The sequence below is a fragment of the Mus caroli genome, chromosome 12, assembly GCF_900094665.2.
Source record: "Mus caroli chromosome 12, CAROLI_EIJ_v1.1, whole genome shotgun sequence".
Classification (NCBI taxonomy): Eukaryota; Metazoa; Chordata; class Mammalia; order Rodentia; family Muridae; genus Mus; species Mus caroli.
The window spans coordinates 108424563-108439994 of NC_034581.1; the positions used below are offsets into that span (position 1 = coordinate 108424563).

Below are 15432 nucleotides of genomic sequence, written 5' to 3' on the forward strand. Positions count from 1 at the left end.
ACACACACACACACACACACACACACACACAGAGAGAGAGAGAGAGAGAGAGAGAGAGAGAGAGAGAGAGAGAGAGAGTGTTCTATTTTAATATGTCTTAAACTGATCAGGGGTTGGGGTACTTCCAAACTTCCACATTGCTAATACACCCCTCAGATATGCCTGAATTATTACTTACTAAAATCTATATTCAGTATTTTTGCAACCCTGGACCCAGGTCTACAGCCCTCCTGGGCCCTGATCCTTGATGCTTACATGTTGACAGTCCCTCTGTCTCTCTGTCCACACTTCTCAGTCCTGGACCTCCGTTTTTTTCCTGCCAATGGTGATTCCCCTTCTTTCTTGGCCCCTTGCCTTGAAATCCTAAGGTCCCTCCTTTGTCTCCCTGCCCAGCCATTGACCACAAGCAACTTTATTTACCAATCAAAGCCTACTGGTAGCAGGGACCCTCAGTATATTCCATGCAGATATGCTGGTTCCATGGAATTTTGGGAGCCAAATTAATAGATATAGCATTAGAACATTCAACAACACAACTGGATCTCTGGAATGTATACTGCCTTGTCTGTGAAGTGTCCTCTAACATGGGACCAACTATTCTCAAGAGCCAAAAATATTGAAAATTCAAGGAAAAAGTCGTGAACTTGGATTTACTGCCTAACAGGTTCAGTTCATCTGAGTATTTATTATGTGCCATATAAGAAGATGGCATGATGTTCCTGGATCTGCGTAAGTTTAATGTGGCATTAGGAGGACTCCAAGAGGAGCAGCAAGCCTGGGATTCTCTTCAGAGGGTTTGGACCTTCAAAAGGGTTTTCCAGTATTTTCTACACTGATTGGGTCTTCCTCTGTCCCATATCTATTCTGTGATGTGATTCTGCTGTGATACAGAGACCTAAAAGTAAGTCTCCAGGCTTCAAATAGCAAAAGGGGACCTTAGTGTGTTTTCCAAAGGAATTACTTTCAAAATTATCCAAAAATAAAGCAAAGGTATCCCCACACGATCAAGCAGGCTTCAACCCAGAGATACATGGATGCTTCTATATATGTAAATTTATAAATGTAACCCATAATATAGACTGACAGACAAAATCTACATGCTCATATCATTCGATGGAAAACATGAATTTGATAAAGTCCAACAATCTGTATGATGAATGTCCTAAAAACAACAACAACAACAAAAAAAACCAACAACAACAACAACAACAAAAAAAACTAGGGACACAAGGATAGGCCTCAACATATTAAATTCTGTTGGAGGCTATGGAAGAGGAACAGCAAAACACCTTAATTATTCATGGAATATAGCCCACCAGTAATCACAACCACGATGGTTGTTGCTCAGAGAGACAGAGTCCCACAGGCTATGTGTCTTAAAAACTTCATGTTCTTGTCACAATGCTTGCTTTCCTTTTGATGATCATATTCCTAATCTGTGAGTTGTGTGCTAACTCTGTCCTTTTGAGCCACTCACTGGGAAGTATAATTGGCACTTACAATCATAGTGATTGAGTTTTTCCAAGCATTGGTATTGAAGCAGATTAATGATTTATCCATCAATTTCAGAAAGGAATTAGAGATGTAGATTGCAAGTAAAGTTAGATTAAGATGTTTTTGTTAATATCTTTGATGTAGAAAATCTTAGGGAATAATTTGAAGCTCAGAAAGAACACACTTAAATGCTGAGCTAGGGAATTTTTGAGGTCAGAGAACAAGAATAATGTAGTCTTTCAACTAATACTTGACAGGACTCTCTTGGTAAAGCTGGGCCAATGACCAAGGTGATGACAAATTTCTTGTACCCATTTTAATCCTCAGCTTCCTGTAATGGTATGATAAAAATTGTTAATGAGTAGGTGTGTACACTGACAATTTAAATTAGAAATGACTGCTTTTATAAAACATCTTAGAGCTGTGAATTTCATCAGATTTTGTAATATTAGATTCTAAGATAAGTAATAAAATAATTTGTCCTTACTTAGTAACCATAAATTGTAGCATGCCAGCAAGAGAAACTGTATGAGAAAATTACCTTGCTTGGTTACACTTTGTTAATCTACAAGAAGTTTTTCATTACAGATATATGTAGGTTCTTGGGAATAATTTTTTCATTTGTAATACAAAAATGTTTATTCATGTAAAAATATTGTGAAACATACTGTTTTCTGTAATCATCCAGGAGAAGAAATATAGAATGTAATGACATGGTAAGTTTAATACTGCATGAAAGATTTTGCTGAGATATAAAAGCAGTGGGAGAAAACCTATAGATATTGGAACTTAGTTCGATCCACCAAATGTGAGCATATGTATGGATGAATGTATATGTGTAAAGTTGTTGGAGCATATAAAACTTGTTTCATCCACCAAATGTATGAAAAATATGTGGTGTGTGTGTGTGTGTTTGCATGTGTGTGTGTGTTTGTGTGTGTGTGTTTGCATGTGTGTGTGTGTTTGTGTGTGTGTGTTTGCATGTGTGTGTGTGTTTGTGTGTGTGTGTTTGCATGTGTGTGTGTGATTATTACCCCTTTTATTGCCAACCACAGAGACTATTTTACTGACCCAAAAGAAAATTTAAAAATATCCTGAGGTAACTCTAACAAAGCCAATGAAAAATTTATATGGTAAAATATTGAAGATGTTGAAGAAAAAATTAAAAATGCTATCAATAGATCAAAAATCCCCCCGTTCATGAATTGGTAGGATAAAGACAGTTGAAATCCCCATCCTATGAAAAACAATTTAAAAATTCAATGAAATTCCAATCAAAATGGCATTACAATTGTTCATAGAAATTGAAAGGACAATTATGATCTTCATACGAAAACATGAACAAAAACCTCAGAATATCTAATGCAATCTTAAATAATATAAAAATGCTGGATGTATCATCATCACTGAGATCAAATTTTACTACAGAACTATGGCAGAGAAAAGGCCTGGTATTGGCATAAAAGCACACACATTGTCACATTCTGCTTCACTCATAGTTGAGTTGTTTGCTCAGCTATCATCAGAGAAGTTTTTTATTCACCAGATGGACATCAGTGTCAGAGAGCCATGAACAGACAATGTGCAGAAACTGAGACACCTTGGAACAGTCAGTCCTACCTGGGAACTCTGCAGAAGAAGAGGCAGGAAGAGTGTGTCACAAAATTTGGAGGACACAAGGGAAGCAAGGCTTTATAAAGAAATCAAAGGAAAAGAGTGTTCAATATTCTTAGATATCATACTAATTTAAATTAAAAACCAGTTTGAGATATTAACTCACCTCAGTAAAAATGGCCACTCTCAGCAAATCTGAAAATATTGGAGATGGTCATGAGAGATAGAAGCCCTTTCACATGTGGTGACAAAAATAAATTAAACCTTTACAAAAATCAGTTTGGAGAAATATTATTTGAGTTAAATTATTAAAGTAAGGGTAGCTCATGATTTAAAACTAATAAAGGACAAAGAATTATTTTTAATAAACATTGTTATTGAATTGTGTAAAAAATGAGGCAGTTTTATATTTTGTCAATATTTCTGTAAGAAAGCCTATAAGATTGAACTTTAAAATTATTTTGTACCAGGAATAATAAAAATGGATTTTTAACAACAGCTAGAAAATTCTTTTATCAACAATGACTCACATTGTACAAGTAAATCTCATCTTACATGATATTTAATGTATTAGCTTTATAGCATACAAATAAACTTTTTACGTATAAGAATGACCTTACTGAAATAATCTTTTTCTAAGTCACTAATTCTTGGTTTACAGTAAGACTGTGATGTATTTCTCAAAGGAAACTTGGAAGCACAATCTATGGTAAAAGTTCAACTTTTAAATTGTTACACAAAATGTTCCAGAGAAATATGTCTAAAGCAAATATATAATGGAAAAAACATATCTGTGTTTCTACTGCTTAATATTGTGTCTCCAAAATTTCCCTCTGGCCAAAGAGAAATTTGCACCCACAGTACAGTTTCTCACAGTTCAGGCATTTTATTCAGTTGCCACTTCCCACTGCAAAGACTTCTGTGGTAGATAAAGCAATGTAAGTTCCAGAGAACTTTCCAGATAAAAAGCAATACATGAAGAGGCCATACAGGATTTTTCCATAGGCATGTGCGCCCTCTGTTGGTCCTGAACACCCCTGCAATGAGGTTTGTGTCTAGGCTCACAATGAAGTCCTCTCACTGTGTGTATCTCTTGCACAGTAATACATGGCAGTGTCCTCAGCTCTCAGGGTGTTCATCTGAAGGTAGAGGATGCTTTGGGAAGTGTCTCTGGAGACGGTGAACCGACCCTTCACAGATGCACTGTACTCTGTTGTATAATCATTAGCTTTGTTTCTACTTGCAGCAATCCACTCCAGTCCCTTCCCTGGAGCCTGGCGGACCCACTCCATGTAGAAATCACTGAAGGTGAACCCAGAAGCTGCACAGGAGAGTCTCAGAGAAGCCCCAGGCTGTACCAAGCCTCCTCCAGATTCCACCAGCTTCACCTCACACTGGATACCTGCAATAGTAGAGAAAGCTGGTCACACACATCTACTAATCTTCTATCCCTGTTACACACACACACACACACACACACACACACACACACACACACACACATACACACAGAGGAACTCTTTTTGCCCATAAATTACCATGTAAAAGTGTTAAAAGAAAAATCCAGTTTAACCACAACTTCATAGTGACAGGTCTGAGTGCTGATTTCTGAATGTGAAGATTGGGGAACTCAGGACGGGATCCCACTGCTAGGGTCACTCTGGGCTGGTTTTCATGTGCTGAGGGTGGCCTAATTTGCATGTCTTTCTGCTCTATCATTAGCTCTAGGATTGAAGTTGTGGAGAGTGAAGTTATTATTACAAAATGCAGGGATATAGTGAATGAGTTAACTATCAGTAACAATCTTAGAAAATTGTTTAGTATGTGTATGTGATAACACTTCAATATTTTATTGTGATTTAACAAGTTCACCTTCCAACTAACAATATATAAGGCTTCCTATTCTTCATGTATTCACTGGTATTGACATTTCTTTTATTTTTTTTCTAATTTTTCACTAAATTTACTCATTTATTTGTGTTTGGGGAGGGTGTACTCATGTAGGAAATTCTTTATTTTTTTATTTTTTTTTATAGGTACATGAAAGATTTACTGGATATTAAACTGCCAGGATGTCTTTCAGACAAAAGATTGGATTTAAACATGAAACACCAGATTTTAAGATAAATAAGTTAATAAACAAGTTTTGCACATATTTATACTTATATTTTTCTAATTCTTGGAAATATTCTTTATCTGACATTAAAATCATACATGTGGATCCATGTATGTGTTCTATCTATTACTGTTTATTTAAAATTTATCAGAAAGTTATAGAAGAAAGCCTTATTTTAATTATTAAGAATTTAACTTGATTTTAGTTTAATTAATATTCCTATAACCCTCAGCACTTTTTGATTATCTAGTAACAATTGTACTCAGAAAACTTCAATGATTCATAGAAGAGACTTTTGCATCCTTATGCACATACAGGTCCAAATTCGTTTTACTTAACTACAAAGGAAAATAACAGCTTGCCAAAAATTCTTCTGGGAGTTTGTATAAGATCACTGTTTTAATTTTCTCTATCAACTTTGGCTTGTCTAAAAATAAAACTCCCATAAAATTTCAAATTTTATAAAAGAAAATATTGGACATTTTATTGATTCATTTTGCTTGACTTCCTTACCCCACACATCTTTGGACTCCTCATCTAGTCCAAGACTTTAAATATCTTTATTTTTCTTTCCTCTTTTTTTGATTGGATAACTGAAATGTTATTCCCTTTCCCAGTTACCCCTGGAAACCTCCTATCTCTTGCTCCTTCCCCTATTTCTTCCCCTACCCACCTACCCATTCCTGCCTCCCTGTCCTCAAATTCCCCCTACACTGGGGCATTGAACCTTCACAGGACCAAGGGCTTTTCCTCCCATTGATGCATGACAAGCCCTTCTTCTTCTATATATGGTTTCTCCATGTGTACTCCTTGGTTAGTGGTTTAATTCCTGGGAGCTCTGGGGTGGTCTGGTTGTTTGATATTGTTTCTCCTATGGGGTTGCAAACCCCTTCAGCTCCTTTATTCCTTTGTCTAACTTGTCCATTGGGGAACCCATTGGTAACCCCATTTGGGAGCTCATTGGGGAGTCCACTGGGTACACTGTGCTCAGTCTAGGGGTTCTCCCTCCTTCTGGTGCCCCATCCTAAAGTTTCTTCTCCCTTTCCTCCTCCCTTGTGTCTCTGAGAGGATATTACCTCACCATCAGACCTTTCTCCTTTCTGGGCCTCAAGTCTCTTGAGGATTAGGTGAATCTTCTCTCACTGAGGCTAGATCAGGCCTTCCTCTGCTATATATGTGTCAGAGGCCACATACTAGCTCCTGTATACTGCCAAGTTGATGGCTAAGTCTCTGGGAGCTCCCAGAGGTCTGGGTTAGTTGAGACTCCTAATCTTCTTATGAGGTTGCTCTCCTGTTCTGCTTCTTCCATCCTACCCCTAATTAACATTAGGGCTACTCAACTTCAGTCATATGGATGGATGTAAGTATCTTCATCTGTCTCAGTCAGCTGCCAGGTGGGCCTCTCAGGACAGATATGCTAGGCTCCTGTCTGTAACCATATCATAGCATCAGTATGAATGTCAGGCCTTGGTGTCTCCCCATGAAGTGGATCCCCAGTTGGGCCAGTCACTGGACCACTTTCCCTCAGTTTCTTCTCCGTTTTTGTCCCTGCAGATCTTTTAGACAGGAACACTTCAGGTTCAGAAATTATGACTGTGGGTTGGTAACACCAGCCCTCCTCTTGAGGCAGACTCTTTGAGTTCCCTCTTCCAACTGTTGGGCATTTCATCTAAGGTAACTCCTATTGATTCCTGAGAGTCTCTCACCTCTCAGGTCTCTGGTACTTTCTAGAGGGTCTCCCTGTCTCCCACCTTCAGGGACTGCACATTTCCATTCATTCTGTTGGCCCTCTGGGCTTTTCTTCTTTCCCCCCACCATTCCTGACCCTGTTCTCCTTTCTCCCCTCCCCTCTCACTGCAAAAGTTTTGCCTCACTCTGCCTCCTGTTATTATTTTCTTCCTCCTACTGAGTGAGAATAAAGCATCATTTCTTGGAGTTTCTATTTGTTAAACTTCTTAAATTTTGTGGGTAGTACCCTAGTTATTCTGTACTTTTTGGATAATATTCAAAGTGAGTACATACCATGTATGTTCTTTTGAGTCAGGAGTTTCTCACACAGGCTATTTCTTATTTCCATCCATTTGCCTGTAAAACTAATGATGTCCTTATTGTCAATAGCTGGATAGTATAACATTGTGTTCCACATTTTCTGTATCCATTCTTCCTTTGAGGGACATCTGGGTTGTTTCCAGCTTCTGGCTATTACAGATAAGGCTGCTGTGAACATCACAGAGCACTTGTTCCTGTAGTATGGAAGAGAATCAAATTAGAACAGAAGTCAAGGCACTACTACTTGCAGATGATATGATAGTATATACCCATGATCCCCAAAAATATCTACTGGGGAATTTCTACAGCTGAGAGACAACTTCAGCAAAGTGGCAAAACATAAAATTACATTAAACAAATCAGTAGCCTTCTTTTATACTTTTGGTAAAAAGTCTAAATAAGAAATTAGGGAAACAATACTCTTTACAATAGCCACAAATAGTATAAAATTCCTTGGCGTAACTTTTACCAAGCAAATGAAAGATCTGTATGACAAGAAGTTCAAATCCCTAATAAAAGAATTGGAAGAAGACCTCAGAAGAGAGAAAGATTTTCCATGCTCATGGATTGGTAGGATTAACATAGTAAAAGTTGGCCATCTTAGAAAAAGCAGTCCCCACATTCAACACAATCTCTATCAATACCATAACACTGTTCTTCTCAGAAATGGAAAGAGAAATTCTCAATTTCATATGGAAAAACAAAAAGCCCAAGATAGTGAAAACAGTCCTCAACAATAAAGTAACTTCTAGGGGAATCACTCTCCCTAATCTCAAGCTGTACTACATAGCAGTAGTCATAAAAGTCTCAGGGTATTTGCACAGAGACAGGCAGGTTGAACAATGGAATAAACTGAAGACACAGAAATAATCCCACACACTTATGGGTATTTTAATTTTTAAAAAGAAGCCAAAAATGGACAATGGAAAAAGAAAGTATCTTCAATAAATGGTGTTGCTCTAACTGGCAGTTATAACTTTGCACAAAACTCAAGTCCCTGTGGATCATGCACCTTTACATAAAACCAGATACATAGAATAGGAGAGAAGACAAAGTGGGAAAGAGTGTCAAACTCATTGGTACAGGGGGAACCTTCCTAAACAGAACTCTAAAGGCTCAGGCCCTAAAATCAACAATTGATAAATGGGACCTCATGAAACTGAATAGCTTCTGTAAAGCAAAAGGCACAGTCAATAGAACAAACTGGTAACCTATAAAATGGGAAAATTTTTTCACTAACTCCACATCTGATAGAGGGCTAATATTCAAACAATATTAAAAACACAAGAAGCTAACTTCCAAAACCTCAAATAACACAATTAAAAAGTAGTGTACATTTCTGTGCACAAAGAATAAAAATGTGAAGAACTTAAAAAAAATGTTCAAAGCTAAACAGAGAATTCACAACAGAGAAATCTTGAATGACAGAGAAGCACTTAAAAAAATGTTCAAAGTTCTTAGAGATCAGAGAAATGTAAATCAAAACGACCCTGAAATCCCACCTTCACCAATCAGAATAGTTATGATCAAAAACTCAGGTGACAGTACATGCTAGTGAGAATTTGGACAAAGAGGAATACTCCTCCATTGCTAGTGGAATTGCAAACTGGTACAACCACTCTGGAAATCAGTTTGGTGGTTCCTCAGAAAATTGGACATAGTTCTACTGGAAGATCCAGCAATACCACTATAGGGGAATGCCAGGGCCAGAAAGCAGGAGTGGGTGGGTTGTTGAACAGAGAGATGGGGAAGGGGATGGGAGAGGGTGTTTTTGGAGGGGAAACTAAGAAAGTGGATAACATTTGTAAAGTAAATAAAGAAAATATAAATTAAAAAAGAAAAAAATCCAAATTCCTCATAGTATTAATTTTATTATTTCATGTTACTCCTGTATCATTGTTGAGTGCACAACATCACATATCCTCAGAGCCTTGACCTGTTATAATATTATAATGTATCCCAGATACAAGGGAGAAAAGTGTTCTCTTAGCAAGGTTGACAGCAGCACAAACCTAAGTGTGCAGACGTAAGTATAGAGAAGGCAGTTTGACAGTATGGCTATTTGACAAAATTAGAAGAATATTTTCTCCATCCCCAGGGCCTACCAACAGCCTCCAAAGGCATTGGATTTTTTTCAACAGGGGTTACAATCTTAAGCATGAAGTCCTTCCTTCAGGACAGGCCTCAAATACAACCAGAAAGTCATTCACTGTCACTATAACCACCTACCACTACTCACAGCGTGGACTTTTCTTGATAGAAATTTGATATTGTACAAGTGCAGTGCTTGAAATCTTATCCAAATCAATAAGAAAATGGAATCCATTGGGCTGCGGTTGTTGTTAATGTTATAATCATAATCTCAGAGCTCCCAAAGTAATACAGGCTGCTGCTATTGCTCTGTGTTATTCACCATGTCTAGATGTAAAATATTGTTGCTTGGGAAGTTATATACTCTGGATACAAGACAGAGGTGCATCAAGGTGGAACTGACTTGGAAACCTCTTCCTTGGTGATGGGTGTTTAGATCTCCAAAAGAACTAATCCAGGTGAAATGCCATCAATTTTATGGTGCTTGCATCCACAGAAAAAGAACTAAGATTAAGAGCCTGTTCATGGTTCACGGATCCCTCAGAGAATAGTCTGCACAGGTGAGAGTGTGGACTAGAGAAGCCACACAGCTTCTGGGACAGGCAGAAGTGACACAGCTTCTGGGGCAGACCCTATTTCAGGCTCCAGACATCCGGGCACTTACCCTGCCAGAGGAGAGGTGTCTGCCCAGCCTGGGAGGGCTTTGCCTGAGCACCTGGGGGAGCCATCTTGGTTCCCGGATCCGTCAGAGACTTGTCTGCACAGGTGAGAGTGTGGACTACAGAAGCTACACACACAGCTTCTGGGACAGACCCCATTTTGAGCTCCAGACATCCGGGCACCTTTCCTGCCAGAGGAGAGGTGTCCGCCTAACCCAGGATGGCTTTTCTGGAGCACCTGGGGGAGCCATCTCTGGTTCTGGATCTCTCAGAGACTAGTCTGTGCAGGTGAGAGTGCAGACTAAAGAAGCTACACAGCTTCTGGGACAGGTGGAATTGACGCAGCTTCTGGGACAGGCCCTGTTTCAGGCCTTCATCTTCTGCCAGGAGGCAGGTCTGAATGCTAGATATCTGTGTACCTTCCCTGCAAGAGGAGAGCATGCCTGCAGAGAGTACTCTGACCACTGAAATTCAGGAGAGAGATAGTCTCCCAGGTCTGCTGATAGAGGCTAACAGAATCACCGGAGGAACAAGCTCCAACCAGAGACAACTATAACAACTAACTCCAGAGATTACCAGATGGCAAAAGGCAAACATAAGAATCTTATTAACAGAAACCAAGACCACTCACCATCATCAAAACCCAGCACTCCCACCTCAGCCAGTTCTGGATACCCCAACACACCCGAAAAGCTAGACCCAGATTTAAAAGCATATCTCATGATGATGGTAGAGGACAACAAGAAGGACTTTAAAAATTCACTTAAAGAAATACAGAGGAACACTGCTAAAGAGGTAGAAGTTCTTAAAGAAAAACAGGAAAATTACAACCAAACAGCTAGAAGTCCTTAAAGAAAAACAGGAAAACACAACGAAACAGGTGATGGAATTGAATAAAACCATACTAGACCTAAAAAGAGAAGTAGACACAATAAAGAAAACCCAAAGTAAGACAACGCTGGAAATAGAAACCCTAGGAAAGAAATCTGGAACCATAGATGCGAGCATCAGCAACAGAATACAATGGAAGGGAGAATCTCAGGTGCAGAAGATTCCATAGAGAACATGGACACAACAATCAAAGAAGTTGCAAAATGCAAAAAGATCCTAAATCAAAACATCCATGAAATCCAGGACACAATGAGAAGACCAAACCTACAGATAATAGGAGTAGATGAGAATGAAATTTTCAACTTAACAGATGATATGATAGTATAGTTAAGTGACTCCAAAAATTTCATCAGAGAACACCTAAACCATTTAAGGAAACAATTTAACAATTTAAGGAAAATGCCTGGACAAAAAATTAACTCAAACAAATTAATAGTCTTCCTATACTCAAAGGATAAGCAGGCTGAGAAAGAAATTAGGGAAATGATTCCCTTCACAGTAGTTAAAAAACAATATATAATATATTGGCATGAGCCTACCCAAACAAGTGAAAGATTTGTATGACAAGAACTTCAAGTCTCTGAAGAAATAAATTCCAGAAGGCCCCAGAAGATGAAAAGATCTCCAATGCTCATGGATTGGCAGCATTAACATAGTAAAAATGGCCTTCTTGCTGAAAGCAATCTACAGATTTAATGCAATCCCCATCAAAATTCCAACTCAGTTCTTCATAGACTTAGAAAGAGCAATTCTCAAATTCACCTGGAATATCAAAATACCTATGATAGTGAAAACTATTCTCAACAATAAAAGAACTTCTTTGGGAGTCACCATCCCTGACCACAAGCTGTAGCAATAGCGATAAGAGCTGCATGGTATTGGTACAGTGACAGGCAGGCTGATTAATGGAATAGGATTAAAGACACAGAAATGAACCCACACACCTATGGTTACTTGTTCTTTGACAAAGGAACTTAAACAGTCCAGTGGGAAAAAGGCAGCATTTTCAATAATTGGTACTGGTTCAACTGTCTGTCAACTTGTAGAAGAATGCAAATTGATCCACTCTTATCTCCCTGTATAAAGCTCAAGTCCAAATGGATCAAGGACCTCCACATAAAACCAAATACACTGAACCTAATAGGAAAAAAAAAAGTGTGGAAAAGCCTTGAACACGTGGGCACAGGGGAAGTTTCTTGAACAGAACTCCAGTGACCTAGGCTCTAAGATCAAGAATACACAAATGGCACCTCATGAAATGACAGAGCTTCTGTAAGGCAAAGGAAACTGTCAATAAGACAAAATGGTAACCAACTGATTGGGAAAAGATCTTTACCAATGCTAGAAGTCAATAGAGGGCTAATATCCAATGTATACAAAGAACTTCAATATTTAGAGTTCAGAGAACCAAATAACCCTATTAGAAATGGGGAGCAGAGCTAAACAGGGAAATCTCAACTGAGGAAACTCAAATGGCCAAGAACCACTTAAAGAAATATTCAATGCCCTTAGTCATCAGGGAAATTAAACTCCAAATGACCCTGAGATTCCACCTCACACTTTGAAAAGTAGTCTGGCAGTTCCTCAGAAAATTGGACATAGTACTACCTGGTTACCACTACTGGGCATACAACCAGAAGATGCTCCAACATGTAATAAAGACACATGCTCCACTATGTTCATAGCAGCCTTAACTTTATTAGCCAGAAGCTGGAAACAACCCAGAAGTCCCTTAACAGAGGAACGAATACAGAAAATATGGTACAGTTACACACTGGAGTACTACTCAGCTATTAAAAACGACTTAATGAAATTCACAGAAAAATTTATGGAACTTGAAAATACCATGCTCAGTGAGGTAATCCAGTCACAATAGAACACATGTGGCATGCACTCACTGATAAGCAGTTATTAGGGGAAAAAAAAAAACCCTTGGAATATCCATGATACACCTTATACAACACATGAAGCTCAAGAAGAAGGAAGAACAAAGTGTGGAGGCTTCAGTGCTTCTTAGAAGGGGCAACAAAATAATCTCAGGAAGAAATATGAAGTTAAAGTGTGGGAGCAAAGACAGAAGAAAAGGCCTTCCCACCTGGGGAAACATCGCATATTCATTTGCCCAACTTGGGTGCTATTGTGGGTGTTGGAATGTGCTTGCTGGCAGTAGGCTGAAATGGCTGTCTTTTTAGAGGCTCTGCCAGAATCTGAAAAACAGTTGGATGCTTGCAGGGAACCATTGAACTGAGCTTGGGTTCCAGATGGAAGTTTGGGAGAAGGAACTGAAAGAGCTTAGCAGTTTTGTTGCCCCATGGGGAGAGCAAAAGTGTCAACTGGCCAGATCCCCCAGAGCTCCTGGGGACTGGACCACCAACCAAATATTTCACATGTAGCTATTCATGGCTCTGTTCACATATGTGGTAGAAGATGGCCTTGTTAGACATAAGTGGGAGGAACAGCCCTTCATCCTGTGAAGGCTCAATGACCCAGTATAGTTGAGTGCCAGGATGGGGATGAGCTGTAGGTGGGTAAGTTGGGGAGCACCCTTATAGAAGCAGGGAAGAAGGATGGGATAGGAGTTTCTGGAGGGAGACATGGAAAGAGGATAACATTTGAAATGTAAATAATGGAAATATCCAATAAAATATAACAAAACAAAACAAACAAACAAACAAAACAGTTTATGTCTTTTTCTCAGTATTTCCCAGCCTCAGGGCATGATAACTTTTGGGGTTAGGTAGTTAATTATATAATTTTCTAGTACTGTCAGATATTTGTTGCCATTTATGATCTTCAAAATCTAGATGCCCTTCTGCAAACATGAGAATACAGACTGTCTCAAAACATGTGCAGCAAGGACAAATTCCTTGTGAGTGCTTGAACAGTGGGATAGGCTTTCTCCCAATGAGCTGTTCCATCAGAAGGCCATCCTGTGCTCCAGTCAAGGATTGGACTAAGAACTCTCGCCTTCTTGGGAACCTCTTTCCCTCTGCCCTCTCTCCCATAACTCTGGGGCAGAGGGTGTTGCCCTGGACCCCGTAGTATTGGGGGCTGTGCCTTGTCCACCCCCTGTCGAGTAGGGTCACGAAGATGCCCACCAGGGGCCGAGTGGAAAGCATCTGGCATCCTTCCCGCAACCACCTGCCCAGAGCATAGGAGGAACTCTGGCCGGATGTGGGTTTTTTCCCTCCCTCTTCCTTCCCCCACACCTCCTTAGTACCCAACACTACATTATTTGTAAATAGGCTGGACAAGTCAGGTTACTATGTTAATGTTGGAAAACTTGGTATCATATTTCATCATTTTCCTTGAGAAAAACTGAATAATTATCATTTAATTTCTTTTGTACTTGCACACAAAGGTTACATTATGGTGTTTATTCAACTCAATTTTTCATTTCCTGGGTTGTAAAAGGGAGTGTCATTGGTTTGTAATATGCTCATTCCTGTAACATTTAGTTCCATATGCCTATTCACTGATAAACATCCAATACCCTGAGTCAGCTCCAGGTCTGAATGCAGTTGCTTCCTGAGGTTGGGAAATTCCCTGTCTGAATTGAAGTCATGTGACATGCCTGCATTCCAATGTTCAACTAAGAAAGTGTAAAATGTTTTAAAGACCTATGTGTACCCAGGAGTCTGTGAATTACTTTTGTTATTATGTATTTTAGTTCTTCTCTCACTGCATATTTCTTATTCATTCACAAGAAATATGGAGTGACTGCTAAGCTGAATTTCAGTATGCAAATCATAATTGTACTTCTATATATTCTCAATTCTGGGCTCCAAAAAGAATGGGTTCACTTCCAACACACTTCCCCTTAAATTTACTTCCCACAGTTTATTTTATGCCACACCAAAGGAAGTTACCAGTACTAATCATAATTAAAGTTGCTAAGTTTGGTTCTCATTTTCAAGAATCAACAGGGATAGATATACAGGATCAAATTTTGTTTGACTTCTCACTGAAAAAGATTCATTATTTGACAGAAATTGGCTCTGTGTTGCTTTTCTGCTTTAATGGTGACTGATATTCTGACTGAAAAATTGAACAAAAGGTTTATCCTAATTTAATTAACTGATTCAGGTTTGAATGGGCTTCAGTTTCCTGCACTGCAGGCAAACAAACTGAGCTTTGGGATAGCATCTGAGAATAGTGTTCATCTCATCATTAAGGAAAAAGAGCGGAGAAGATCAATTTGAAAATCCTCTCATTAAATTAGGCAAAAGGAAGAAAAAAACTGAGGAGGGACAGTGGAGTATGGAAGCTTTCATTCAAAAAATTTAGAAACTCTAGATTATAGTAGAAATTGCACATCACAAAGTGATTAAACCTGGTGGAAACCAAGTCTGCTAAAAGAGACAAATAAAAGTGGAAGAGAGATTACATCAACACAAGTAAATGTTCCTCTCCATTAGTCCAAGGTCATCTGTGAAAACAAGTAGAAAACTTAGTTTGGTCCGGTAGGTAATTACACACACACACACACACACACACACACACACACACACACACACA

The 15432-nt window shown here is 38.9% G+C and overlaps 1 gene segment (V, D, J or C); it reads right to left on the bottom strand.

The window, feature by feature from the left end:
- Positions 1–15432, bottom strand: part of LOC110306477 — a 768718-nt gene that overhangs the window by 567799 nt on the left and 185487 nt on the right. The window contains 1 exon segment of the C gene segment in view: positions 6417–6431. Within this exon segment, the coding sequence occupies positions 6417–6431 (15 nt within the window).